Raw genomic sequence first — 27,844 nt, 5'->3', positions numbered from 1 at the left:
CAAAGCGACTGTGTTCGAAGGGCACAGGCTGTGGCTGGCTGAAATCGGCCCCATTCTGCTGAAAGTTAATAACTTCCATCTGAGTGGAATCTGGTCCTAATGCAGAGCATTCACTGCATAAAAATTGGGGTGTAAAAATGAAGAAAATAACTTCTGCTACCCCTTATCCTGGTAAATTTTTAGGGTGGTAAATAATAAGCTTTGGCTGGAAATGAGAAGCGCACAAAGGCTTTGAAACTGTGCTGTGTGGTAAGCAGCGTATTATTCCCTTCTCAAAAAAAGCAGCGTGCAGCACAGGTGAGATATGTGGAGATGAAGGGAAGGATGCATTCCTTGGCTAAGAAGTAACCCTGATAGGGCAAGATCCTCCAGAGTGGGGATCTGCCATCGATTTAAAAGGTGGTGATGGTGGCTGGGGACGCAGATCAGATAAAGGCTCTGTACCTGTCTCCCTCCCTAAACACAAATGACTGCCCTTGTCTCTAATAAAAGGGAAAAACTGACGTTGGAAAACACGCCATGATAAATCTCCTTGGATAAAGTATGCAGTGCCTGGGTGAGAGGGAAAGAAATCCTAGAAAGTAAAAGTATGTAATGCTTATTTAATATCATTGTCTTCAGCAGCATCAGATGGTAAACGCAGGTAATATTCTTCAGGAGTGGGCTGGTAAATGCTTGTGGTAGTTTTGCTTGTGACAGTTTCCTCTTTCATAAAGGAGAGAAAGAAATAATTCTCAGTTAAAATATTATTCATTGACTCTTTCATCACATAGTTCATTACATTAAGCTGTAATTTCCTAAATATGTTGGGGGGTGGTATCATTATTACACACATATCCTGAGTCATGATGACTGTTTTGCACCAATGTATTATTTGGATGCTCAGTCCTTAAGGTAGAGAGAAGGGGGTGGGGGGTGTTGATCAGCACCATAAATAAGGAGAGGGCAGAGATTGGAAAAAACCCTCGTAAATAGGGATGGAACCAAAATCTAATGATATTTTGGATCAGACCCCCAGCAGAACTCTGTATTATATAACCAGCATTTTCTGACTATCTTCTATTGTTTGACAACCCAGGTTTCACACTGAACTTGGAGTTAAATTCTGAACAGAGGGTTTTTGTATAGAAACTTTAAATCATATCCCTTCGTGAACACACACACACCATCGAGGATATTGTCTTATTAAAGAGTTTAAGCCTAAAGGTGTATGCCTACTTTTAAAAGAAATTTTCTGATTGTAGATAACTGCTCAATTTGATTTAGTGTCCAATGATAGTGATGGGGTTGATAACTGAGCATTCATCGGTAATTCATCTTGTGCTAGTAGAAATTTACAGCAAAGCAGTGCTTTCCCAACACTGACAAGTCCTATTAATCTTCTTCAGACACATTTCAATAGGTGTCTCCATCTGTGCCCAACATCTAAACACTCTGGCATCACTGGGGACTTGGAGACACCTTCATTTCAGGTTACACTAGTGAAAATGTGATACTAGATTGTACTCTATTTTTAACCTAATTCTCTCTTTTCATTCAATTAGCCTTTCTTGCCTGCATTTTTCTACTCATGTGTAACATCCTTTTCCCAGGAATAGCTTAAAAATGAGATTTAGTTACTTAAAGAGACAGAATCTGCCAGGGCAAGAGCAACCAAGAGCTTAGTAGAGAAAAGCAGAATAACAAAGCTCAGGGAGACGGTGTGGAGACCGAATTGCCAGTCACCAAACGCGTCCTGAGCGGCATGCCCACAACATTCCCCTCCTGATGCACCTCTTACAGGCACCACTGGGTTAGGACAGCTCTGAAACTAAACACCCCAAAACTGAAAACAACTGCAGGGTGTTTGGGTGTTAAAATCCCCAACACCTCTGTCTGCTCATGCTGCACAGGGATCCCCACCATCCATCCACACTTCGTTTTACATATACAACTAATGCATGAACAAACACAGAGCAGTCAAATTACAGCAATAACATTTATGGCTGGATTATGTTCCAACTTCCTCACTTATTATTAAAAGCGAGTAAATTGTGAAGCACATGGAAGAGGTAGGGTGCAAATGCAGGCGAATTTCCACTCTGAACCAAATGTTGTTTTTTCACTTTCAAAGCTGCGATGAGTTTGCGAGCAGACGCAGCACAGCTTTAAAGCTTACTCATTCAAAAATGTGTGTTTGGGTTCCTTTTTTTTTTTTCTCCCCTCCTTGCTCCATTTACGTTTGCCTTTCAAAGAGGAGCAGATGCACACCATTTGGGTTTGGGTGGCTCCTACTTGCTCTGAACTTTCTTCTGAAAAGAGCAAACCGTGAGCCGTGCGTCTGCTCCGCGCCTCAGAGGCAGTTTCAAACTTTGTTTCTGGCTTTATGAAGTTCTCTCGTGAGTCGTATTATAGATCTAAATGACCTTATTGTAGGTGGCAAGTTTAAATGTGCCATATTAATAACTTGTTATCCAAGACAAATTAAGTCCTTATGTGTCAAAAGCACTCTGTTCTGGATTACCTACAAGACAAGTATTTATTGAATAAACGTTGGATCCAATTTCATTTTAATGTGACTGACTGTATGCTGCAGCCCCTTAGAACGAGATAAAAACACTCAAACCTACAACTGTGTTGCAACATTACACCTAACTTGTCTATTTCTATTATTGTCTTTTTAACATGGGATCTCAAAAGTGTTTGGGGGGTTTAAGGATTTATTATTATTATTGTTGTTATTATTTTTTCTGCAGAGCAAGGAGAGAGATAGAAAAAAAGACTGGCATTCAGCCTAAAGAGAAATCATTGAAACAAATTAATCCTATGCCGTTTAAATTGACATGGTAATCCATCATCAGCAAAGGGAAACTCTGAAAGCAATCTAGAATCTGCAGTGTTCTTTCACTGGCCCTCAGGCACAAAGACAGATAGTAAAAGAGGAAAGGGGAAAAAAAATCATAAAAGTTAGCAGCACCTTAGCATAGGAAAGGGCTAGAGAAAGCAGCTTTCACTTTTTTCTGCTTCCAAGCACCCAGCTCAGAAAGCAGCTCTGATTAACCTTCAGTCACTGCTTGCTAACGTTTACTTGTGTGTCAGATCATCCTCAGCTGCTGGGATAGGAGTTATTTCAAATAGTGCAGAGCCCCCGTCCTGTATAAACTCCACCATTGAAAACTCTGCCTAACATCAACTTGGGCATTTCTGCTTACAGAGGGCCTTTTATTAGCCTAAACTTGATCATTCCAAATGGACAATAAATTCTATCTGCACAGTCCTGGAGAAAAGAGCTGTACTATCCTTGGGAGTTTAACAGCCAGGATTTTCATAGAGCTAGCATGAAAAATACTGGGGGGTTTATTTGGGTTTGCGCTCCGGGTATTTTTTTTGTCTATCCCCTGCTTTCTCAGTGGGGCTATCCACCACAATATATGTTTCCCAAGAGATTTTTTCAAGCTAGTTTTAAATATCTAAAGTGATGAGACTTTGTGCACCTTTAAAATTTTATTAGGCTTATGGTCAGAAGAAAACATAAACCTCTTGGGCCTTGAAAGCCCATTGCAATACAGCCATTATCCCTATAATGTCAACAGAGCCACAAAATTCTCTAGAAATAAACCTTTTAAGAACAGCTTTCCCTGCTTCATGTTTTCTTTTAAGGTCAGTGGTGCATCACTTTTTTGGAAAATGTTTCCCCTCTCTGGCCAGGTTTAGCAATGTGAAATAGAATGTATATTACTAAATGAATAGGTTTAATTTTAGACACTGAAAAAATAAATAGAAGAAGAGAGCCAGGGCAGGAATAATACCTTTCAGTTAGAAACAGACATAGTAGAAAGAAAAAGTCAGAACTTTAGTGCCAGGGGCAAAGGGGTGAAAGGCTGGCTAATATGAACCATATCCAACATCTGCCCTATTTTAATTTAGCAGGGATAAAGTTTCTTCTTTTTTATTATTAAGAAAACTTTATGTGGCAGAGAAACCCATGAGCTATGTTATCAAAACTGTTTTATTGTCACACTGAAACTTAGAACTATTAAGAATTGGTGGGGCAAAGAGATAAAAACTCCCCTTCTCTCTCCTTTTATACTCTGTGACAAGCCTGGGCTCAGGTCCTGCTGACTGGGATGTCCTTTTCATGTCTTTATAAAGTACTGCACTTGGGGCTGTAATATAAAGGGGAGGTTAATTGTTCAGGATGGGTCCAAATGATTGATTCTCCATGTTAAAAAAAAAAAAAATTAAATGAAAAATCTGAATATTTAAAACAAAATCCTGTCTCGGTGGTCGCCCTCGGAGGTGAGCGATGGTCGTGGTGCACAACAAGTGTAAAGAAGGGCTGGACTGGGGACCTGTGTGAGAAACAGCCCAAATTTCCAGGCTGGAACATGATCTCATTCCATCCAAAAGTTTTCCACCTCGCTGGTGCAAATTCCACTATAAAATAACAAAGTATACCAAACCACATGTGAGTAGCTGTAGGAGCAGGAGAGCAAATTGGTTTCTGACAAAAGAAGGATGAATACCTTTGGATAATCTAAAGTTAAAATTTGATTGAAAGCATAACATTCCTCTAAGCATCAATATGCTTAGGATCCAAAATATGGTTATTTTATTACCAGTTAATACTTAGATCAAAGCAAAACACTGTAGCTGGAAGGGACATTCTCTCTGGAAATAAAGTTCCATGTAATTATTTCCTATTAAAAACTAAAACTGGTCTTAGATTCAAAAATTTGGGCTTCCTTACATGTGATATAATGCAAGCTTGTCAAGAAGGAGCAGATGTACCATTTTTCACTGTTTGCTGGTATCTCTTTGCTTTAAAGTTTTCGGTTTAGCTTTAACCCTTTGAATGTGAAAGATCCTCATCCAATTTACCTCGATCACACCAGGGGGACTGTTTTGGATTATACTGACTCATTTCTTATGATAAGAAATTAGGATTTGATATAATCTGACATCATTTTAAATAAAGCCTGCAAATGTAAGGAGGTGAAATCTAAAGAAAATGATATGGCGATGGGTAGGCAGCTGAAAGTTAAATATTAAATTGTAAACAAGGGCTCTACTCTTGGGCAAAACAGCTCATCTTAATTCAATTCAAGACATAGAGTTTAAAATATGCACTCAAAATACTTCCAAGAAAGCTGCAACCTTTCAGAGGAGAGAGATAAGAACGTATTTTAATTATGAGGTTATAAATATGCGATAGATTTAAATTTTTTTACCAACTCCTAATGTGCCACGTAACATTGTTCAGATGCAGTTATACATTTATCTGTCTGTCTCTATTCCTGTCCAGGGTTTTGCTTTTATTTTATTCTTTCTCCTTTTTTTTTTTTTTTCCTCCTGATAGCTCAATCTCTATTTATGGCATCGCTGAGGCAGGCCCTGGGAAAATAGAAAAAAAAAAAAAAAAGAATCTATCCTTCTGTATTTATAAACCACCACAGAATAAATAGGGAATGGTTCCTTTTTACAACTGAAGGGCTGGTATTATAAGTAGCAATATGAAATATTTAGACACATTATTGCAAGCTTCCCGGCTGTTTCTGATTCTGCTAATTATTTTTGATCTGTCAGTCAGAAATAAAAAAATAAATAAATAAAACTTTAAAGAGTTCATTAGGACTGCAGAAAGCAAGAAGAGTCAGATATAAGGCAGCAATTATAATTTGGTTTTAACATGTTTTTTTCATTTTTTGCTGACTCCTCAGCTACATTGTTTAGTAGAAGGATGGCTACAATATACTTCTACACTAAAGCCTGTTAAATAGGGAAGAAGCTGAGACATTCAGCTGGGATATTGTTTGCTAGCTCAATTAGTATCCCAAGAATTTGAAAGTACAATAAATGTATCTGAAGATCATATCTAAACATACTTACCAAAAAGTACCCACCTCTCTCAGCAGTTCACATATTTCTGCCTTCTAACTGGGAGGGAAAAAAAAGAAAAAAAGAAAGAAAAAAGGCAGTTCGATGTGTAGGTTAAGATTGGCGTGTGGCAAGGTTTGTGCGAGATACAAAGAAATCTGTATTTCACTCAACAATTTCATTGCTTAAACATATAGTTTAGAAGCCTCTTTTCCTTAAACATGTGGTTCAATAACATTTTCTTCAAAGGAACAACTCAGTGTGTTAAAAGATTTAAGAACAAAGAATGTGCTGCAAAATGCAAATTCCTCCAGTGTTATAGTGTGTATGCAATTATGTATGTAGGCAGATAGATATAATTTGAGTTATTAACTTTCAACATCAATGATGTACCCTGAATCAATACAATGTAACTACCTATTAAAATATAAACCAGGTGTGTTCCCAGGCAAATACAGTCTGAGAAGCTTTTCTAGATTTTTTTTTTTTTCTTTAAAGATTACAGCTCTACTGTGGACAAGAAGCTCAAGAGATTGGTGCTGGTCCTAAAGATGGAGATTGCTTTGCTTTTTGCTGATGGTTCTAGAATGTTTCATTTCCTCCACGTTTGAAGAGAAAAAAAAATAATTTAAAAAATAATAAACAATAATGAAATGGTGTAAAGGGGATGAATTGCCTCACAAACATCCGTACATTTACGCACCTCCGGATGCATAGGAAGGAGAAAAATTCCCCTATTTCCATATTTCCTTTGGCTGAAGGGAGGGAATGAAGGGAGCAGAAATCATTTTAAGCCTTGCCCTCCCGTCGGATCGACCCCTCTTGCAAATCCCTTTCTCCTGGCCGCCCTCCCTCGCTCCCCCGAGCACACAGCCCGGCGCAGTTAACCTTGGAGCGGCGCCGGGGAGGGAAGGGTTAATGAAACCCAGCTCTTTTCGACCTCCAGGGTCAGACTCTTCCTATCTGCAATCTAAGGAATTAGGTAAGGAGGTTATAAGATTATAGTGAAAGGAGTTATAGGCCCTCGTAGCCTCACACCTGAACATATTGGGCTAATCCACTGGGATTCTTAAAAATCGCTTCAGCTATGGAAAACTGTTAATTAGGCTGGGTCTGTCCCGAGGTTTCCTGTTGCATTTGTGATCCAGCCGAGCTGCCTGCGCTCCATGGGCTCTCATGGAACGCTCTCAGTGCGCCTGTACTTTGTCCCTTCTCCACAAATGAAATCAGCATCAGCCCCATGATTTCGGGTTAAAAAAAAAAAAAAAAAAAAACTAAAAAAAAAAAAACCAACAAAAAACAAAGCTGGGGGAAAATTCAGCCCGAGAGATGAACAAAAGTCAACCCCCTCCGGTCCCTGAGCCCTGGGTGCCCGGCAGGCTATTTGCAGCTGTTTCTAACTTCAGTGTTTGTTTACAGTAGCAAAATTAGCACTTGGAGGAGAAGTGAAAAGCTGTTTTCACATCAGTTTTACTCCTCGGTTCCTAGCTTGGGATGTCTTTCCTCCCTCCCAGCAATCAGCATCATTTAAAGTGCGGTTCAAACTTTCTCTCGCTGCTCTGACTTAGCTCTCTGCAGTCGCATCCTATTTTCTGCTAAAGAAAAATACGCGGAGAGAAGGTAGCATGTGAACACGGGCCAAGCATCACGGATTCGAGGCAAAATAATAATAATAATAATCCCGAGCATCCCCACAGAACGTATTTTAACGTCGCATGGCAAAGCCCTGCCCTACTCCCAGCTTTCTGCCCTTTGGCACTCAGATATTTGCTTGTCTCCAGCAAAGTTTTCTTTAATCCGCCGAGACACCCCAGGGCTGTACCTGAGCCACGGCTAAATTGCTCTCTTCGACCGATAAAATCCTGCAGCAGCAACTCCCCAACTTCAATACTTAAAGCGAGGGCTGATTTTAGTCATTTTGTCATTTGCAGAAATGCTGCATTATTTTATTTTATTTTTTTTAATTTTTTTTATGCCACTTGTGGTCACCCTCGAATGGCAGTAATCTGTAGATTACATATTACGAGCCTTGTCATTACGTGGATAAAACGAGGTGGTTAAACGCTAAAATCCATTTTACTCACCACATTTGCTTGTGGGGAGGGAGGGGGGCGGGAAGGAGAGGGGAGAACAAACTTGTAGGAGAAGGATTTAAACCCCTCGGATGGGAGCTGGATGTGCCCTCGCTTCTGCTGTCAGAGCCCTCTCTGCCTGGTGGCTACACGGGCTGGGGACCCCTCAACTTCACCTCCAAGGCAGGCGCCCGGTTACTCCAGCCCTCTCCCTCGCTTCTGAGCCTTTTGTCCCCATTTTCGTGGTATCTCAGCTTTGCTCCACAGAGGCGACTTTTCTCTGCCTCTCCTGGATTTGCTCTGTAGCATTTCTAGGCTCCTACTCTCCAGCTCTCCCCCCGTTTGCCTCTTTCATCTGTGTCCCTGATCCCTCTCCAGCTGATGTGATTCTTTAGAAATGTGGGTCTTATCCCGTCCCTACCTTTGCCGGCTCTGATTAGATATTATTTTTTCATTGGCTCTGCTACAATGGGTTCCTCCCTTTAATCTCTCGGTATATTTTCCCCCTCCCGGTATAACCAAATCCATGAAATTCACAGCCTCTCTCTTTGACACGACTGGTTCGTCTAATCACTCCATATCGATTTCCCTAACTCTTTTCATCCAGCTGAAGACACATTTTAAAACACTCCAAGCCAGAGTGTGCTCTTTGCTTTATACACACTAATAAAATGATTTACCCTTCTCTCTCTGCTCTCCTCACAGGAGAAAATCGTTCAAGTCGCGGCTATTTGTGTGTGATCAGTAAATATTTAGTGTGGCGACATCCTCAGCTCCTCTCCTGATCAATACGCAACCCAACAGGAGGTGGACTATTGTCCGGGTAGTGACTTGCTGAGATCTCCTTTAGATGAATTCTTTGCCCCCCATACTGTCTGTTATGATTTATCCTCGAAGGTGACCAATAAAGAAAAACTGAGTCTTTAAAAACGTCTGTTTCTAACCTGTTTACCGTGCCATTAAAGCACCTAAGCAAGGAATGGCTTATTCATCCCCGTCTCCCACATCCCTGGGATGGGCTGGCACACGCAGAGCGCTGCTGGAAGATGGGGCTCAAAGCGAGCAGCCCCCGCACGGCTGCTCTGCATCCCCGAAACCCCCGAGCCCCTCTTGCCCGACCCCTCCAGCCAAAGCCCGTCCGCTCTGTGCGCTGCAGTGTCACGGCAAAAGGGCGATTCCCCGCTCGCACCCTGCAGCACCTTCGGGCACAGGGCTCGCTCCACAGCTCAGCCTCAGCCGCTGGGAACGGCGTGGCCAGGGATGGAGGGTGCCCCAGCAACTTCCAGCCCTCCTCCCCCCTCCTCCCCATCGCATCCCGCCGCTCTGCCCGTCCCTGTCCCAGCACCAGGCTGAGGCAGGGCTGGGGGCTCAGGGGTTTTTTGTTTGTTTGTCTGGGTTTTTTTGTTTGGGGTGCTTTTTTTGAACGACATGGAAAATCTGAAGTGAAGGGAAAAATAATAATAATAATAATAATGGAAATGGAGAAGAGCTTAAAGCCCGTTTCCTGTGGTTAACCATAAAGAGAGCTTTCCCAGAGTGATAAAATGGGCAGCAAGAGAAGTTGGCGTGTGTATGTGTATGTTTTATCCTGATGTGCTATTTCACTCCTGGGAAAGCCAGTGCCTCCCCTTGCAATTAGCCCAGGAGTGTGCTGTGCCCGGTGAGAGGTCCGAGACAGCAGTGCTGCTGTGTGGGTGCCTCCACACAATGGCTACACGGTGAGATCTGCATCGTCTGTGTGTGCTCACTCACACCATGTCCTGCAGCCCACAGAGGTGCCCAGATATTTATTTTATTCCCGTGCGTGTGCGTTTGCACCTCAGCTCTAGGTCGAAGGCGTTTATCTCTGCAAATGGACATTGCCTGCACAGGCGCTTCATAAATCCAGGGCTGTGTATTACAGATGTGCGACTGTTATTCAAATGTAAAACCAGCTACATCCACCTGTTAACTTTGTTTAGAAACCACTTTCACTAATGGCTTTTCGCTAACTTATTCAGCCCGTTACTGGAGTATAGGAGGCAATGGAGGGGAAAAATCCATATGAAACCCTGCTCACAGCCTCTCTTCGAGAGGACACTTTCCACACCTTGCCTAGACAGGGCTCCTATAGAGCGCTTATCTCTCGAATATATCTTTATACTAATGCATACTTAATTGGTCTGTCTTGACTGTCCATATAAAACAATTTAATTAGGGTGCTTTCTGCTTTGGAAAGAAAGAAAAAAAAAATCTGCCCAGCATTTATTGTATTTAGCACCAATACAGGCAGAAAATGTTGCACAAGTTTTTGGTTGAAAGAGCACCTATGTGTCCATTGAAGGGCGTTGATCCGAAAAGACAGAGAGGACAAGTAAAATCGATTTGAAGCAACCCTCTCTGTCCCTTTCACACCATTCAGACACTCCATTCCTTCTAAGACAAAGACCCAGCGCCTTGGGAATGCTGGCAAGGGAGGGGGGGGGGGGGGGGGAGAAAAAGGAGGAAAAAAGGAAAAAAGAGGAAAAAAAAGGAAAAAAGCTTCAATCCCCCCAAGCAAAAGGGAGAGCTCTGAAATTCCTTCATATTGCTGTTATTTACCCCCGAAGATATGTTCAACTCCAGGATTTTCTTCAATTCGAGGTCTAACACTGCTGCTGCGAGGAATGTCCCTGGAAGGGGAGGAGGTAATTATGGCTATTAGTGCTGCGAGCCCAGCCGCAACCTTGGTCACTCGCAGGCTTTTAGGGTTAAAATAGCCCTCACCTCTGACCCCTGAGGAGCAAAGTTGTAGCTATTGCCACAAGTTGGGCCAAAGTTTTCAAATCCAGGGCTGGGCAGCACCGGAGGGGGCAAACTTCTCCCTGGAATTATTTTTGGTTGGGATTTAAATCATCTTTAGTCTATTTAATTGCCTTTCCCTCCTCCTTTGGCCAAACAATCCCTTTCGGAGAGGTGGGGGGGATTTCAAAATGCCATGCTCTCGCTACCTTTCCCACTGCTCTTTCCATTTAGGTTTAATTTGGCAGATTGTTTTCAAGCATGAAAATGGTTATCATCAAACTGAATTACTGGGTCAGCCTTTCATCCAGAGATCTCAAGAATAAAAAGGGGGGCGGGGTGGGGGGGTCGGTCAGGGGGCTCCCCCCTTTAGGCTTTCCCCGCTATGACCCATCCAGCTTTACAAAAATAGGAACATTTGGAAAAAAAAATGAAGAAAGGACAAAAAGCTTGGATTTGTCTCCTGTGCTTTCTGCACACCTTCACGATCCTCCTCTGCAAGGGGGGATTTTGGAAGGAGGGCCGGGGGGGTGCTCAAACTGAGGAGGGAAGGGAGCCCACAGATGTAAGTACCCCTCTGGCAATAATAAAAATTCATTCAAGTGGGCTATGTCTCCATCTTCCATGTACTGATTAGACTTAACAAGAGTGGAAACTTGTGTAGACCATATTTATGGTATTAACAAGCAGTTAAAAGATTTATCCTTCTTCTGATCAATATTGTTCGTGGCCGGTCCTTCCCCCCCCACCCCCCGGGCCCTCCCCGAAGGCTGCAATGACAATCGCCTTCATACTTTTTCATCACCGATCGAGGTGGCAAAACCCTTTTGTAATTTTCATTAGCCCAGTAAACATGCAATTAACATGCAGCACTGTGGTTAACTTAATTCCTGTTTTAAGGCAAGGACAAGCAAGAAATGGAAGAGCGTTTGTTCCATTTGTCAAGTATGACACACTCCCTACCCTAACAGTTTCTTAAAATAAAAGCTCGGCTCCCCACCACCACGACCACCACCCCTCTTTCCAGAAACCCCCCACACTGATACACACACATACACAAAAAGGAGCAGGAATCCATTAGTTGGAGAGTATTCTCCTGCCAAATGCGGTATAATGTATTCCAAATTTTCCCAAGCCCTCACTGTACCGGGGTCCCGTTCCCCCCACTCCCCCCCTCCCATCCCGGGGAAGGGGGCTGACTCGCTGATATTTCTCGTGGGTGAAAGATTCAGCCTTTTCCTAACCGTATTTTTTTTTTTTTTAATAAAATAAAACTAAACGTGCTTCCCATGACTAAAAGTTGCCATGTTTGTGAAGGGGGTGGGGAAAAATGTCTCCAAGGGTTTCAATTAGCAACAAATGATTATTGCAACGGATTTTTGGTAATGAAAAAATGTGGAGTACCTCTTTCGAGCTGGGATCTCAGGGGCAGTGAGAGAGAGAGAGGGGGGGAGAGGGAGAGAAGGAGAGAGAGAGAAAGAGATTGCTGATTAGCTCGGATTCTTTCCCAACTTGCTTTAGCGTGTGCTTGCGTTCCCTGCCGACCCTACACAGGACACTATATATTTTTTCCCCTTCGGTGCATGTGTTGATAGTCCAGCCTGTAGTTGTTTGCGGTTGGCTTTTTTTTTTCCTTTTCGTTTTTTTTTTTTTTCCTGCCGGGGAGGGGGGAGGTGGGAAAGGGGGGAGGGGGGGCTGAAATCAGTCGCATCCATCCTACCCCCACAGTCATTAACTTAGGAGATTTCCCTCTCTTATTTTTTTTTTCTCCCCAATTGGAAGGGTGGGTTGTGAATATTTTTCCTTTTTTTTTCCTTTTTTTTTTCTTTTTCTTTCTATTTTTTTTTTTTTTTTTTTTTAAGTCTCGCCTTTCCAGCTCCAAACAAGGTGTAGCGAGACGCTCTTCCTTCTAAGGAATGAAATGAGACAAGGATCACTCAAAGACATCTCCTACCTTGGGCTTGGGGATTTTTTCTTAAAGGCAAGGCGCACATTCCTAAGCAGCTGTGTACAAAGCCCCCCCTGAAATCTTGTCTGTGTAAAGTTAGAGTGTGTTCAGGGTGTTTTTTTTTTTCCTCTCTCTCCCAAGGCTGATCGCTAATAATACATCGAAAGCACTTCCCTTTAGGTTGTGGGAAATCTATTCCCTTCACCTTGCTTCCTTTTTTTCCCCCCCTGAAGGCTGTAACTTTACTTTTTTTTTTTTTTTCGCTCTCTCTGTTTTTTTTTTTTTTTTTAATCAGTTTGCACAATCGCTTAGATAAACACCAAGAAGGAGACTTCTCTTTAATTACCCAACGCACATCTTTCTGGGGGGCAAACAGCGGTCTGATTTTTTTTTTTTTTTTATTTGTTTGTTTCACCTGCCAAACTAAAGGAGAGGTAGAAAAAGGAAGATGCAAGCGATTTGGGACCTTGAACAAGGCAAATATGGTTTTGGTATGTTTACTTATAGTTTTTTTTCTTCTTCTTTGACACTTTTTTCGGGCAATGTGTTGTGATTCTTGTGTTTCTCTTTTAAGGAAAACAAAAAATCCAAAAAAGCAAATGTTAGCTAACGTGCGTCTTAAACGATCGTTTCTAAGGTTACGTGGGTTGCTCTAAGGAGGGGAAGAGGGGAGGGGGGCAGACCCAAGTATGTGTAATTGCAGCACCATCAGTTAGCACGTCCTTTAGCTAAATAAAGCAAAGCAGCAAACAAACAAACAAGCGAACAAACCCAAGGAATGGACCCGGCTTCCAGGTCCGAGGCAAAGCGCCTCCAAGTCATTTCCCCAGGAGCAGCGGCCGGCGCTGCCGCCCCTGCCCGGCGCCGGGGCTGCTCGGGGGGAGCGCGGACAGACCTGCTCCGGAGGGTGGGAGGGCAGGACGAGGCTCTTAACTTAAGTGATAGGTATTAAACTGCCCGCGATCGCGTCGCCGTGTGCAGCTGGCAGCGGGGATTTTTTTGGGGGGGAGGAAGGGAAAAAAAAAAAAAAAAAGTCGGTGGTGAAGGTAGAGCGCCGAGATCCCCTCTCCCCCTCCGGTCCCTTCCCTGGCTAAGCAAGTACAATGGAAAGAAGCTGGAATATACTCACCATCCGAAGGTGTGGTTGGCAGTTCGGCTGAGGCTTTAAGGCAATTATTTATCCTTTTTTTTTTTTTTTTTAAGTATTATTGCAAAAAACGTAGATCTGACTTTAAGCAGCAGAAGTGTTTTGCTCTGACAACAGCAAGCGAGGCTTGGATCCTCGTTAAAAAAAAAAAAAATCACAAAACAGGATTCCCCCCCCCCATCCCTTACCACTATCCCTTAAAAATACCTATTCGGCACAGCTCTCGCAGAAACCCTGATGCAGAAATCTTATAGTCCGGTCTAGGAGTGCCCAAGCCAATTAATTTTAAATCCTTAGGAATTAATCAGATTAAAATGTACAGAAGTTTCATTCTCGTATGCATACGTGAGCCAAAAGTCGTTTCCCTTTAAGAGATCCTTTTCTTTTAAAGTTGAATTTTAGGCAGATAAGAGACTTACACTAGGGGGCAGCCAGATACTGTACTTGCTCCAATCTTAAGCAATTTTTTTTCCTCTCTCACAGCATATGCTCTGATTTAGCACTGTAAATTTTTCAGAGGACCCAACTCTGACAGCCCCTGGTGATTTTCAAAGTACCACAAGCCAGTGGTTAAAAATTGCATTGACTTGGAAGTTCAGAGGCACACAATAGGAGCCACTTTCCCTATTCATGGAACTTCAGTGTGGTGGAAGAGAAAAACACACACATACTACATTGAGGGAGAAGAGGAATTCATTGAATTCTGTTAGACGTAACTGCTTTCCACTGAGTTCAGAGCGAAACTCGGTATTTGTTCGATGCTGTATTCATATTGCGATTTAATCTAGAAAGAATTAGAGGACTGTTAGGCAGCTTTCTGCCAGGAAAGCAGCTTCCCCCTCCTTCCTCCTCTCTTTTTGAAACCTAAAGATTTACACCGGCTCTATCCCCAACTCTATTTTAGCAAAATAAATCCTTCCACTCCCTCTCATTAAAATAAATTTACATCTGCAGTAAAATGGCAGGAGGGATGCGTTTGTTTATTTGGAAAACCAATACGGTCTCACTTTTAAACCAGAGCATTTCTATTGTCATTAGCCTCAGAGAAGGACAGTGGAGAATCTCCCCCTTCCTTGCGAGGCGCTCAGGTTTCGAGAATTATTTAGCGAAATTAGCTGCAGTTCATTTTTACATTCATCTCTTCTGTCTCAACCCACTCGCAGGGGTGTTTTCAAATAAATAGCAAAGCATCTAATGGTGCTAATAGATAGTTATATCGCTGTATCCCTCGAAGAGCAAATAGTTAATCTGGGGCATTCTTCATTAATGCTTGAGCAATCAGCGTATACGGCGGCTTTTAAGCGTGTATCAATGGTTTTTCATTTTTACGATCATACGTTCAAACTATTAATATTGTGCGCCCTGTTAAAACCGCTTTCTCTTCTGATCTCTGCATTTGTTAGGACGGCGTTTATGTTTTTTCATATGGTGAATTAATCCTGTTTACTTTGTCAGATTCGAGACAGGAAAGGTTGGTGTTGGGTTGTGGTTTGGGTTTTGGCTTTTATTTTTTTCCTCAGGAAATTCAACATCAGCAACAATCTGTGACTATTCTGCATTTTGAACCCCCACCTTCTCCTACCCTCCCCGAAAGGTGACCTCCTCAGCTCTGGGTTGTTTGGAAATCCTAAGGCAGTTCCCCACATTTTAACCAGGAAAGATTCCTTTCCCACTTTCTGTCTTCCCAGTCCCTCCTGGTCACTGTTTCGGGTAAAGGTTATTTTTTGCTCCATGAGGATCAATGGGAACGCTGCAGCCTTGTCTTTGAAATTGAGTCGCAAAAACATCTTCGCCCGTGGGGTCTGAACACACCGGGTTTCCAGGCAGGACACCCTCAAGTCGAGGTGCTTTTTACAACTTTCCAGCCACCTCCGCACCTGCGGCTTTAGCCACATGTATTATTTCTGCGGCAGAAGTATGTGGGCATGCGGCAACATGAAAAAGTGTGTGTGAGGTGGTGAGGGGCAATTCATCCCTCACAGAGTTGTGCCCAGGTCTGTGTCCCCGCGGCCGTGCTTGGTGACCGGCTGGGATGTGAGCGCCCTTAGTCGCGTGTGTTCGCAGAGGAGGAATGGCCCGGCCGGGCATTTTTCTGTCTATGTTGACATGTTTTCTATTTTATCTCTCCGTCCCTTCGCTTGTTCGAGCGTCTTTTGGCCATTTTCACCGGGAGAAGGACTCGAGTCCCCGCTCCGCCGGCCGGTAGCTCCATTCAGCGGGAAATAAACACGTCCCCGTGCTTAGCTCTGTTACCTGTTTGCGGTACAGCACCGAGGCCGTGTTACAGCGGCGGGGTACGTGTGGTCATGAAACCCCCGAGCCCGCAAAACCCCGAAATAAAGTTAAAGGGGTTGAGGCGAGCGGCGGCGCGGCGATGCCGAGCGAAAGGCAGGGCTGTCACGCTCCGCCGAGCGGCGTGCCGGGCTTCGGTGCTGCCTGGAGCGGAGCCGCGGTCCCCTCGCTTCGGGGCGAGCGGGAACGAGGAGCGCTCGGGCGGAGCCCCCGCGCCCCGCCGGGGCCGGGCTGTGCGAGCGGCCGGTCCCGGAGCTCCGGGCGCGGGCAGGCTCCGCTCGGCTCCGCTCGGCTCCACTCGGCTCGGCGCAGCCCGGCCGGGCTCGGCGCGGCTCCGCGGGCGGCCGGGGCACGGCTCAGGCGGGCGGCGGGACACGGAGCGGCCGCGGCGAGCGCAGGTGCCCGGAGCGGGGCCGGGGGGCTCCGCCGAGAGACCTCCGGCGGCCGCCGGCCCGCACCGCGCTTCCCGCCCGCTCGCGGGGAACCTGCGGCCGCCCCTTCCCCGCGGCGGCGGCGGCGGCAGCGCCGGGGCTCGGCTTCACTTCATTCCGTGGAGTTTCACCTCGCTTTACCGCCCGCTTTCCGCTTTGCACCCGCCGCCCCCTCCGACCCCCGAGGCCGTGCCCCGGCGGGCAGCCCCAGGTGAGGCGGCGGCGGCGCCGCGCTCCGCACGCCGGGCTCGCCTTAACCCCTGGCCCCGGCGGGGCGTGAGGGCGCGGGGCGGCGGGCGCGGGGCGGCGGGCGGCGCTAGGACCGCGCGGGCGGCGGCGGCGGCCATGGCGGGCCGCGCAAGGGCGGCGCGGCCCAATGAGGGCCGGGGGGCGGGGCGCGCGCTCCTGGCCAGTCAGGCGCCGGCCCGGTTGCCTTATAAGGCGCGCGGTCGCCATGGCGACGCGCGCTGAGTTGCAGCAGCCGTGTCAAAGTTCACTCTCCCGCCAGCGGGGCGAGCGGCCGGCGGGGAGCGCGCTCGCCGCTCCTCGGCCCACACGCCGCCCGCACCGCCCGCCCGCCCCGCCCCGCGCCGCCCCTCCCCGTCGCCGCGAGGGGAGGGGAGCGGGGGGGAGCCCCTGCTTCTTTTTATTTTGGGGCGGGGGGGGGGGGGGGGGAGCGCTGGCGCGCTCTCCCCGTGGTGATTTTTTTCCCCTCCTCCCTCCCTCCCCGGCTGAGGAGCGATGCTGCGCGCTGGGTTATGATCCTTCCCTCTCTCTCTCTCTCTCTCCCTCCTCCTCCTCCTCCTCCTCCTCTCCTCCTCCTCCTCCTCCTCCTCCTCCTCCCGCTCCCCTCTTTTATCATCCTGGCTGGCTGGGCGCTGCTGCGCTGGCGAGTTGACTCCTTCCCTCCCCCCCGCCCCGCGGCCCCCCTCCCCCTGCCCGCGCCGTGAGCACCGGCGGCGCGGAGGCGAGAGCCCACTTGCGAGGCGGCAGAAGCAGCATAAGGCAGCGCGGCGGCGGCGGCAGCGGCGGCGGGAGCGGCGGCGGCGGGAGCGGCGGCAGCAGCACCCGAGCGGCGGCGGGAGCGGGAGCGGCGGCGGGGACGCGGCGCGGCGGGAGCGGCGAACCGGCGGAGCGGGGCAGAGCGGAGCAGAGCGGCGGCGCCGGAGAGGAGGAGGAACAAATAAACAATCATAATAATAATTCATAATAATCGTAATCGTAACGATAATAAGAATTTTTTTATAAAACAAAAAAAAAAAAAAGAGAGCGAGGAGGAGGAGGAAAAAAAAAAAAAAGCCAACAGCCCCCCCACACCCCCGAGCCCAAAAGAGGGAGCGAGTGAGAGCAAGAGCGCAGCGGCCGGGCGGAGCGGCGGAGAGGAAGAATTAAAGCGAGCGAAGGAGGGAGGAGAGACAGAGCAGAGAGAGAGGAGGAAAGAGGAGGAGGAGGAAAAAAAAAGCCCACAAAAACAAAGCGATCGCAGTTGATGTTGCTGCTGCAAGCTGGACTTCCAAAAACTACGGCGAGACCGACCGCTCTCCGCGCCGAGAAGAGTCTCCTCCGCTGTGCGTGTTTTTTTCCGCTGTGTGTGTAATCTTTAACCTTTTATTCATTCTTATTTTGATGGCTTTCCTGAATGGCTGACTGCGAGCTTCCCTGGACCTGGCCCCCAGACACCCGCCTCTCCTCCTTCAACTACTCTGCTGCAGATCAGCTCTAAGAGAGAGAGAGGGAGATCTTTGAAGAGATTTTTTTTTTTTTCTCCTCTCTCTCTCTCTCTCTCTCCCCCTCTCTCCCCCACCCCCACCACCCCTTTACTTTGCTCTCCTGGAGCCCAGACAATCGACTCGCACCTCGCCCCCCCGCACACACACCTCCATCGCCCCGTGCTTCTGCACCTTCGCCGGTACCGGGAGATCCCCCCCACCCCGACCCTCCTGAAAAAAAAAAAAAAAAAAAAAAAAAAAAAAGGCAAAACAACAAAAGAGAGAGAGGGAAAGAGAGAGAGAGAGAGAGGGGAGGACAAAAAATAAAAAGACTGCTGCAAAGCTGATCTGAAAAGCAAAGCAAACAAACTTTGAAAATAAAGGGGGAACAGGAAGTTTGGCAACGGTGTCCAATAGATATGGCAATGGTAGTCGGTGCGTGGCGAGACCCCCAGGACGATGTGCCCGGAGCTCAGGGAACGCAGCCTTCGCAAGCCCCGCCGGTGCAGGGACCCCCGGCCGGGGCCCCGCACACCCCACAGACCCCGGGGCCCGGGGGCCCTCCCAGTACGCCAGCCCAGACCAACCCGCCGAGCCAGCAGAACCAAGGAGACAAGCAGCAGCAGCAGCAGCACATTGAATGTGTGGTTTGTGGGGACAAGTCTAGTGGCAAACATTATGGCCAGTTTACCTGCGAGGGTTGCAAGAGTTTCTTCAAGCGGAGTGTAAGGAGGAATCTCAGCTACACTTGTCGTGCCAACAGGAACTGTCCCATTGACCAGCACCACCGCAATCAGTGTCAGTACTGCCGCCTCAAAAAATGCCTCAAAGTTGGCATGAGACGGGAAGGTATTGGGATTTCATTTGTTTTGCAATTTTTTTTTCACTCGCTGCGTTTTGGGGTTTGTTTGGTTTTTCTTTTTTTATTATTTTTAAATAATATATACAATTACTCTTAGTATTTTTAACCTTCCTCTCCAAACCCCAAACCCAACCAGAACCTTTCCTCCCCCCCAAACACCCCCCTCGAATAAACCGGCCAGAAACTTTCTCGTAATGAAAGAAAGCGGTGTTGGGGAGGGTGGGCAGGGAGGCAGGGGCTCTCGCATGCTTTCTCCTGCACTCGTAATTGATTTGTGTTTGTTTTGATTTTGCTGATGGAGGTTTATTGAAAGTGGATTTTTAGTTTCACGCTGCTTAGGAGCGAGATGATGATTCTGACGTGTGGTTACTTTTCCTTCGTGTTTCCTCCTGCATGCTCAGCCTTAGCCCCTGTCCCCCGAGCAGCCCTGTGTGTGTGTGTGTGTCTGTGCGTGTGTGTACACACACACACACGGAGCCTCCCGAGATGCACACACATACACACACACACACACACACACACACACACATATATATATATCCTCCAGCACCCTGCCTTAGATTGCAATTTTACACAGGCGGTTCAAATTACTATTACAATGGGACTCACCCTACCGAGGCTCTACAGCACTCCACTGTGGATTCCCAGCCGGATTTTTTTCCTCCTTTAAAAATATATGTACACACACACATCTCCACGCGTGTGTGTGTGTATATACACACTGCCGTGTGCCTGCCTTTCCTGGTTGTTATTACCTCACTTTTCTCTTCTTCCTCTTATTTTCTTGTTCCTCCGGGAGAGGCAGGAAGGGGTAGAAGGGATGGGGTGGGGGGTGTAAGGAGCAGTCCAGAAGTAAGTGTGGGGTGCTCGGATCTCTGCAAGTGGAGTCTTTGTGATATAAAATTAGACGGGAAATGTGAGCCTGCAGTTTTCCAGTGCGTGCTCTGTGTCTGGACGCTGCTATGTAGGTTAAGGGTGAGGGGGCTTGGGACTCGCCGGGCTCCTCTCTTTGTGTTTCTGCAAGAGTAACTAACCTTGGAATACAGGCGATAACAAATATAAATCAAGCACATTTTTAGGCGTTCTCCCTTCTTGTCGTCTCTCTGCCTCTGAGCCCTTTTTCTCTCTCCTTTTTCTCTCGCTGTCACCGTGTAAATTTATTAACAAAATGAAAGGCCCACTTTCCATGGGCAGCGGGGGAAGGTGCCTTTGGATAATGCCCTCAGCCTCACCAGGGGACCTGCCGGGGATGTTGTGGGGTGATTTTGCCTCCTTTGGTATTTTTTACGAGAGTGGGGGATATATAATACCAGCAGCAACAATGTATTCAGTGGGCGAGAAACGCGTGTGGGACCAGAGCCGGGGATTTCGAACTGAAGTGTTTCTTCCTTCTCCCCTCCTCCTTCCCCATCCCGCTCCCCCAGCCTCAAATCAATGAACTGTTTTAGGTGTAATGGAGAAAAACCACACAAAGACGTATCCTGCATCTCTTGAAGGAGGGGGTGGCGGTGGAGGGGAGGGGGGGATAACTGGACTGTGGTGTGTTTTGGGAAGTGAGGAGCCGGGCTCTCGCAGCAGCCCTGGCCGAGCCCACAGCGTCCCTCAGCTTTTATTGTTGCTTTGACTTGACCCGAGAACTGCGGAGCCTTAGAGCGGGGCTGGGGCTGAACTCTGGCTGGGAAAATGCATGTTCCCCCTGAAGCTGGCCGGGTCCGGGGTCACACAGGCACGCACAAGCACACAAAGCAGGCTGTATTTGAACCGATGGTCGCAATTCAGATATTAATAGCTGTAGTTTCTTCTTTATTTACTGCAGCGGTCCAGAGGGGCAGAATGCCACCCACACAGCCAACTCATGGTCAGTTCGCCTTGACAAATGGGGACCCTCTCAACTGCCATTCCTACCTATCCGGATATATCTCCCTTCTTCTGAGAGCAGAGCCCTACCCCACCTCCCGCTTTGGCAGTCAGTGCATGCAACCCAACAACATCATGGGCATCGAGAACATTTGTGAACTGGCAGCTAGGATGCTCTTCAGCGCGGTGGAGTGGGCCAGGAATATCCCCTTCTTCCCAGACCTCCAGATCACAGACCAGGTGGCCCTCCTGAGGCTGACCTGGAGCGAGTTATTTGTCCTCAACGCTGCCCAGTGCTCCATGCCCCTCCACGTAGCTCCGCTCCTGGCAGCTGCTGGCCTCCACGCTTCGCCAATGTCTGCTGACCGAGTGGTCGCCTTTATGGACCACATACGAATCTTCCAAGAGCAAGTAGAAAAACTGAAAGCATTGCATGTCGACTCTGCAGAATATAGCTGTTTAAAGGCCATAGTCCTCTTCACCTCAGGTAGGCGGCATTTCTTTGCTCCTTTCTTTTTTCTCCTACCCCGGGCCCCCCTTGAGAAGTGCTTGCTCTTGCAAAGTGTTATTGCCTGCACCCCATCCCCGCTCCCTGCCCCCCGAGAACCAGCGCGGTCTCTTTTCCTTTTAGGAAGCGGTGCCCTGTGCTCTCCCCTGCAGGGCCTCGGATCCGAGCATCCCATCTTCCAGGGATTGCAAATCAGAAACAAAATGAAATAAAAATAAAACACACACACACACACTTTTTTTATTATTATTATTTATATTTATTTTTTTTAAAAAAGAAAAAAAACAGCCAAAATACACCCCAACCCTAGCTGAATAATGCTGGGGACTGGGAAAGAAGGGGCCCGGGAAGAGGCACCCATTCGCCACGAGAGACTGCGCTCTTCCCATTGAAAATAATATTTTATTTAACAGTATAGCTCTGGGTTGTTGCATTTAATGACACGCATCCAAACAGCAGCAAAATCTGTTTGATGTTGTTAAATACAAGTCGTCCTATCAGTGAAACCACTTTAAAAAGAGGATCATTTTATGGGCAGCCAGGAAGGGAAAAAAGCCCTGCAGGATTAAAAATTGAATTAAAAAAAAAAAAAAAAAGTTAAATGCGCAAATCTGAGTTTAAAATATGTTCCCTGCCATCCCATAAAATAAAATAAATCAACTTTGCAAAGAGCTGTCTCTGATTTAAACAGAATGTGGCAGTGAGCAGTTCTGTGTCATTTAAGCTAAGGGGAAAAGTTTGCATTTATACCCAGCAGGAACTGCATAGTCCAAAGCGAGCAGCGGGTGCGAAAAGATCATTACCATAAGTAGACAGGGATAGTATGGAAAAGTAAGAGGAGGCTGAAGCTGCCGCTCCGCAGTGTAATTCCGGGGTGGCACAACCATGACTCTCCCGAGGAAAAGACCTCGAGGTGTTTCTTAGATAATCAAAGAGGGGAGGGGGGGGAAATATGTGTCAACTTTTGCTGCCTAGAAATAGTGCATGAGTTATAAAGCAATAATTGAGTGCGTTGTGAAATCTAATTAGCTTGCACTAGAGTTTAACCTGGGTGAGTAATAATCCTGATATTAACTCTGGAGGCTAAATTTTTTTTTTTTTTTTTTTTTTTTTCCTTCTGAGAGGGGAAAAAAAAAAATCTGCTTGCTAATTTGTGCAATACGTTATCTCAGATCACTAACTTTGAGGCTGCACCGGCAACCCAGTGTGCTGGAGCCCTCGAAGTTTGGGGATTAAATTTAAAAATACATATATTTCGCCTGTAACTCATTTGGACGCTTGGGAAAGTGGCCACGCGATAAACATATGAATGGAAGCAGGACCTGCAAAATAATTACTCATCAGAGTTTTTTAAAGCCTGATATCAGGAAACAGGAAAAAAATGTAGTTTATGTGGGAAAAGAAGGGCTCACAATCCGTTCCTTGTTGTGTTAAAGGGGGTCTGGGGAACGAAGTCATTTTCTGGACTTTGTCCAGGTTCTGGGTCGTGACCTAAACTTCCTTTTATATATTATTGCTTTACACATAAAAAACTTCTCCTTTTTTTTTTTTTTCTTCCCCCCCCCCCCCAATTACTCATGCTAAATCCTAAGGTGATCAATGAGCAGGGCACATCTAGCCACAGGGAGACAGAGATCCCAAGTGGGAAGGGATGTCCGTGGGGTGCTTATTTTATTTTTCTATCGTTTTTCTAGAATGCATTTTCCTCTCCCTCGCTCAGCCGCTCAGCGAGGATCCCACACACGCTCACATCCCTCCCCAGCCCCTGCCCAGCTCACACCCACACCAAGGAGTTTATTTCCAATCCTGCCTTTTCTCCCAAATCACTTTTTTTTTTTCTTTTTTTTTTTTCTTTTTTTTTTTTTTTCCTTCTGAGAAAACAATCGTCCGATCCTGTCGTAACTGTTTAATTTATGACTATTTTCAAAATGGGAGGCCTGGCGTGTAAATTGCCTCCCAACTAGATAAACGTTTCTTGTTATCTGATTCTGGGGAAGACAGCCGCATGCAAAAAAATATAGGGTGATGCTTGCAGCTTCTGCAGCACCCCAATAACCCTCCCTGATGTAAAGCAGACGCACATAGATGCATATAATGTTTGCTGCAGCCTCTTTTAAGAGGGAGGGGGGAAAAATCTGGGTTCTAATGACTCGCAGAATATGCATGTGTTAGCCCTGTGCCTAGGAAAGCCACAGGGAGGTCAGGTCACAACCTGTGCTCTTTCAGCACAGACGTCTCTGATTTAAAGGGAACTTATTGTATTTTAGCGTATCAGGAAAAAAAAAAAAAAAGAAAAAAAAAAAAAAAAAAGAAAAAAATGTCCAGACCCTATCAGGGAGTTTTCTTCTTGTAAGGGCCTTTAGGTTTAAAAAGAAGAAGAAGAGGAAAAAAAAAGAGGGGGGAGTGGAGGGGGGGGAAGAAAGAAAGAGAAAAGAAAAGAGGGGGGAAAAGAAACAGCTCAAATGAACAGAGAGATCACAGTTTGCATGGCTGCCTCTGAATAGGCTAAACTGACAAGATCAGTTTTAAAGGGCCACTTAAATCAGTTTCAAAGACTGAAGAAAAACGCGTTGTCTTCTTTGGGGGAGAATCTGTTGCTGGATCCGGGGCGCCATTATCTTTGGCTGGGCCAGTTTTTTATTATTATTATGATTTCTATCACTCTGAGTAGTACTCCTTCTCATCACAGGGTTAGGCTCTCCCCAATTATTTTCCAAGGAGGGGGGGTGTGGAGAAATAGTGGCTCCCTTTCCCCCCTTTTGACTCAAGGCTTCCCCGCCCCCCCAGCCTTTCCCCCAGAAAATACAGATATATGAAATTAGGCTTGGCCAGCACCTCCTTGCCAACCCCTCAGGTCTGTCGTGCCATTAGAAATCTCGATTCTGGGAGCTGAGCTCAGTCCTAAAGGAGACCCTCTAGAAGAGAGAGAAATACAAACACACACACACACACACATGCACAGAGAGATTGTCCCTTTTGGTAAAACCCACTTAAACTCTGGGGGGCAAGGTGATGGCGCACGATCGACTCTTAAACCTAGGCATTTCAAAAAAAATAACAAAACAACCCAAAAAGCATCAAATTAAAAATTTAAAAAAAAAAAAAAAAAACACAAACCACCAAAACCTTTTTAATCTGATGATTGCTTTCTTTTTTTTTTTTTCTTTGCTTTCTTTTTTTTTTTTTTTTTTTTTTTAATACACTTTCTTCTAGATGCCTGTGGTCTCTCTGATGTAGCCCATGTTGAAAGTTTACAGGAGAAGTCACAGTGTGCTTTGGAAGAGTATGTTAGGAGCCAGTATCCCAACCAGCCAACACGATTCGGGAAGCTATTACTACGTCTCCCCTCCCTTCGCACTGTCTCCTCTTCTGTCATAGAGCAATTGTTTTTCGTCCGTTTGGTAGGTAAAACCCCCATAGAAACCCTAATCAGGGATATGTTACTGTCTGGCAGCAGTTTTAACTGGCCTTACATGTCCATTCAATAAAACATTCGAGAGAGAGGGAAAAAAATAAATAAAAATAAAACAAGACAAAAATTAAAAAAAAAAAAATTTCAAAATTGAGAAGGGAGATGAGAGTGAAAGGAAAGCAAATGACATTTGGGTTCTGGTTGTTTCTTAAATTTCCTTCTGCTAAGAAAGGATGTAAAAGGATGTTACAAGTTTGCTAAGAGAAGACAGGAAAAAATTAATGGACTGTGAATTAAAAAAAGAGACTGTCAAATGAACTTTTACAGAATGCATTAAAAACTCCCGTGTCGTTCAGAAAAAAACTTGCTACTTATCATTTTTTTTGTAAAAAAATAAAAAAGAGGGAAAGAAAATAAGAAAGAAGAAGAAAAGAAACGATGGTGGGCTTTTTCTTTTTTTCTTTTTTCTTCTTTTTTTTTTCTTTTTTGGGGGTAAACTTTTTAAAAATCTCGCTTAAAGTGCATTTAAAGGAAATTTGGAGAAAATTAGCAGAACGGAAGAAAGTAAGTCTTTTTTTTCCAAATTATTAATTGTCCTATGTGTCTATGTACCTATAGCTGTTCTTTTTTGTATTTTTCTGGTTTCAAACCAGTTTATTCTGTGGTTCTATAATAATTTTTGATATAACCTTGGCTTCTTTAAAAAAAAAAAATAAACTGTGTATCCTTAAAATATATGTTCTGAAAGAATTAAAACTGAGTCCACGAAAGTATCATAGGAAGAAAGGAAAAGAGAAAAAAAAAAAAAACCCTCAACAACACAATGATGGAAGCGCACTTAAGGTGGTGACCCAAAATCTAGCTTGAAGCTGAGAGAGCTATAATTATATAGACCCGAATGAACCACACGTGTCATATAACTCCCCCCAAATCTAGGTTTTTTGATATTTCGGACAGAAAATGAACTGTGGGGATTTATTATAGGTAGAAGGATTTTGTGTCCAAGACACACTACGGTTTTGATTTAAAAAAAAAAAAGCAAAAAAACAAGCAAACAAGCAAAGTGAACTTTTGTAATTTGAATTGGGTTCCACATAGTTCATCATGAATTGTTATTAAACTCCTCTATCTGTTTGTATATTTGCAAGCCCTTTGTATTATAATAATTGTTGATATTTTCCCTTTTTAAAAAATACCATTGAAATCAGCATGACAAAATAACACTGTTGGCACTTATAGATAACGTGATTGATTCAGTATCTTAGAGTTTACAGTTTTGTGTTTAAAAAAACTGAAGGTTTTTTTTTTTTTTTTAAGTGCAACATTTCTGTATACTGTAAAAGTTATAATAACTGAACTGTTTGGTCGAGTCTTTGTGTGTTATATTCCAAGGAAAATTGAAAGTATTCAGAAATTAAAATATTATTTGATATCTGAAACTTGTTTGGCTGTCATAAATGTCTTTCAGAAACCACATTACTTCTCTATAGTTTGCAGTCATTTAAGTCCATAGGCGATTGATTTGTTTACTTGTCACAGTAAGTTTGTAGCAGATGTATTGTAGTGTATTTACCTGTTTAATTCCGGGATGGGGGTGGAGGACTTAAGTTCGTGGTTTATCTCTGGTTTTAGGAAGTACTATGCTGAAATGGTAAACCATCAACCCCCATTCATCTAATCCTCCTGTTAATTAAAAATGGATTTTCTGGAAAAAAAAAAAAAAAAAAAAGGCCCTTATTTTTGTCACACTTAAGTGCCTGCGTAGGAAAGGTATTGTTGTGAAAAAGTATTAGAAATCTGGAGATCAGTATCTATTTTATGATCAGAATGGGGCGAAAAATCTTTTGTAAATGTCTGACATACGCGCACAAGATCATTCAAGCAAGGTAATAGCAGTATTGTAAATATAGGTCAGTTGTTTGCAATGAGTTTTCTTTAAGTATGTGTGATTTTTTATAATACTCCGTAGTTGCCATCTATCGTTGTCATTGAGAGGTCTTCAAATGGAGTGGCTTTAGCTTCTAGCACTGAGGAGTCGGTTTTTAATGTATATATACTCTCAAGTGGATTTTTTTTTTTTTATTATTATTATTATTTTTTTTATTTTTTTTTTTTTTGAACCTTAGACTGTGAAAGCATGGCCACAGGTCATCTCTCTCTTTTCCATATGGGCTATATGTCTGTGTGTATCCTGGCACACAGACACGCGTGGGCGTCCCTAGATGTCCCCTGTGGAGGCACAGGGCCCTCTCCTGCAGCCCTGGCACAGGCGCAGCTCCCACCGGGAGTGGGACCTGCACACCACTGGGGAATTGAGTGCTATCCCGAGCAGGCAGAAAAACACAAAATAACCCAACCCAAACCTGATGGAAGGCAAGATGATGTGGTTTTTGCAAGGGGTTGATATTTTATTTCGCGTGTGTGTGCGTGTCATTTATTTTTTTTTTTTCTTTTCTTTCTCTCTCCCCCCGCCCGCCCTCCCCTTGGTCTATAGCAGATGCTTTGTATGTGAAAGCTTGCAATTTTGTTCTTGTCTGAGGCTTCCCCCTCTCCCTTTTTACCACACGTAACTACACCATGTTGTGGTTTCACAAAAAGAGAGAGAGGGAGGGAGAGAGATCATTCTGTAAAGTCGATTAAACCCTGATCTTTAGTGTGTTCCAGTTAGACACATCTGTACTGGGGGCTGAGGGGCGTATGACTGTGAATTTGAGCAGAGTTTTACATCTGAATCATGGCTCCTTTTCTATAAATATATAAATATATATAAATATATAAATATACTATTATTGCAGGGGAATTGCTGACCTCTAGATTTAGCTTTTTCTATTGCAAGTGCTATCCATGTGAGTGTGTGTGTGTGAAGTTTTTATGCTTACTAAGAACACAGGATCTTGACTTGTTTGTTTTGTGTTAGTTTATTGTAAACAACCATTTGTTGTAAATTGTTATTGGCATTAAATTATAATTTATGATTTTCAAATCCAAAA

General features: G+C 45.0%; 1 protein-coding gene and 1 long non-coding RNA gene across 4 annotated transcripts; one reads left to right on the top strand and one right to left on the bottom strand.

Annotated features, from left to right (window-relative positions):
• Nucleotides 1-572: 572 nt before the first annotated feature.
• On the bottom strand, nucleotides 573-13,893 carry LOC131582916 (uncharacterized). 2 transcript variants are annotated; one of them, XR_009278413.1, is made up of 4 exons: nucleotides 13,766-13,893; nucleotides 5,883-5,916; nucleotides 5,211-5,373; nucleotides 573-705 (listed from the first exon to the last, which is right to left on the bottom strand). It is a non-coding gene; the product is annotated as an uncharacterized LOC131582916 (long non-coding RNA). The 2 variants fall into 2 exon arrangements; XR_009278412.1 differs by lacking the exon at nucleotides 573-705 and having other exon boundaries at nucleotides 930-5,373.
• Nucleotides 12,984-27,844, top strand: NR2F2 (nuclear receptor subfamily 2 group F member 2). 2 transcript variants are annotated; one of them, XM_058846507.1, is made up of 3 exons: nucleotides 12,984-13,127; nucleotides 20,894-21,421; nucleotides 24,656-27,844. In XM_058846507.1, the coding sequence occupies exons 1-3, from the start codon at nucleotides 13,085-13,087 to the stop codon at nucleotides 24,928-24,930; spliced, it is 846 nt and encodes a 281-aa protein (XP_058702490.1). In that variant the 5' UTR covers nucleotides 12,984-13,084; the 3' UTR covers nucleotides 24,931-27,844. The 2 variants fall into 2 exon arrangements, with proteins under 2 accessions (XP_058702490.1, XP_058702489.1); XM_058846506.1 differs by lacking the exon at nucleotides 12,984-13,127 and adding an exon at nucleotides 17,436-19,064.

The sequence above is a fragment of the Poecile atricapillus genome, chromosome 11, assembly GCF_030490865.1.
Source record: "Poecile atricapillus isolate bPoeAtr1 chromosome 11, bPoeAtr1.hap1, whole genome shotgun sequence".
Taxonomy (NCBI): domain Eukaryota; kingdom Metazoa; phylum Chordata; class Aves; order Passeriformes; family Paridae; genus Poecile; species Poecile atricapillus.
The sequence above is the reverse complement of the archived record's forward strand: the minus strand, read 5'-3'. Positions and strand labels throughout refer to the sequence as shown.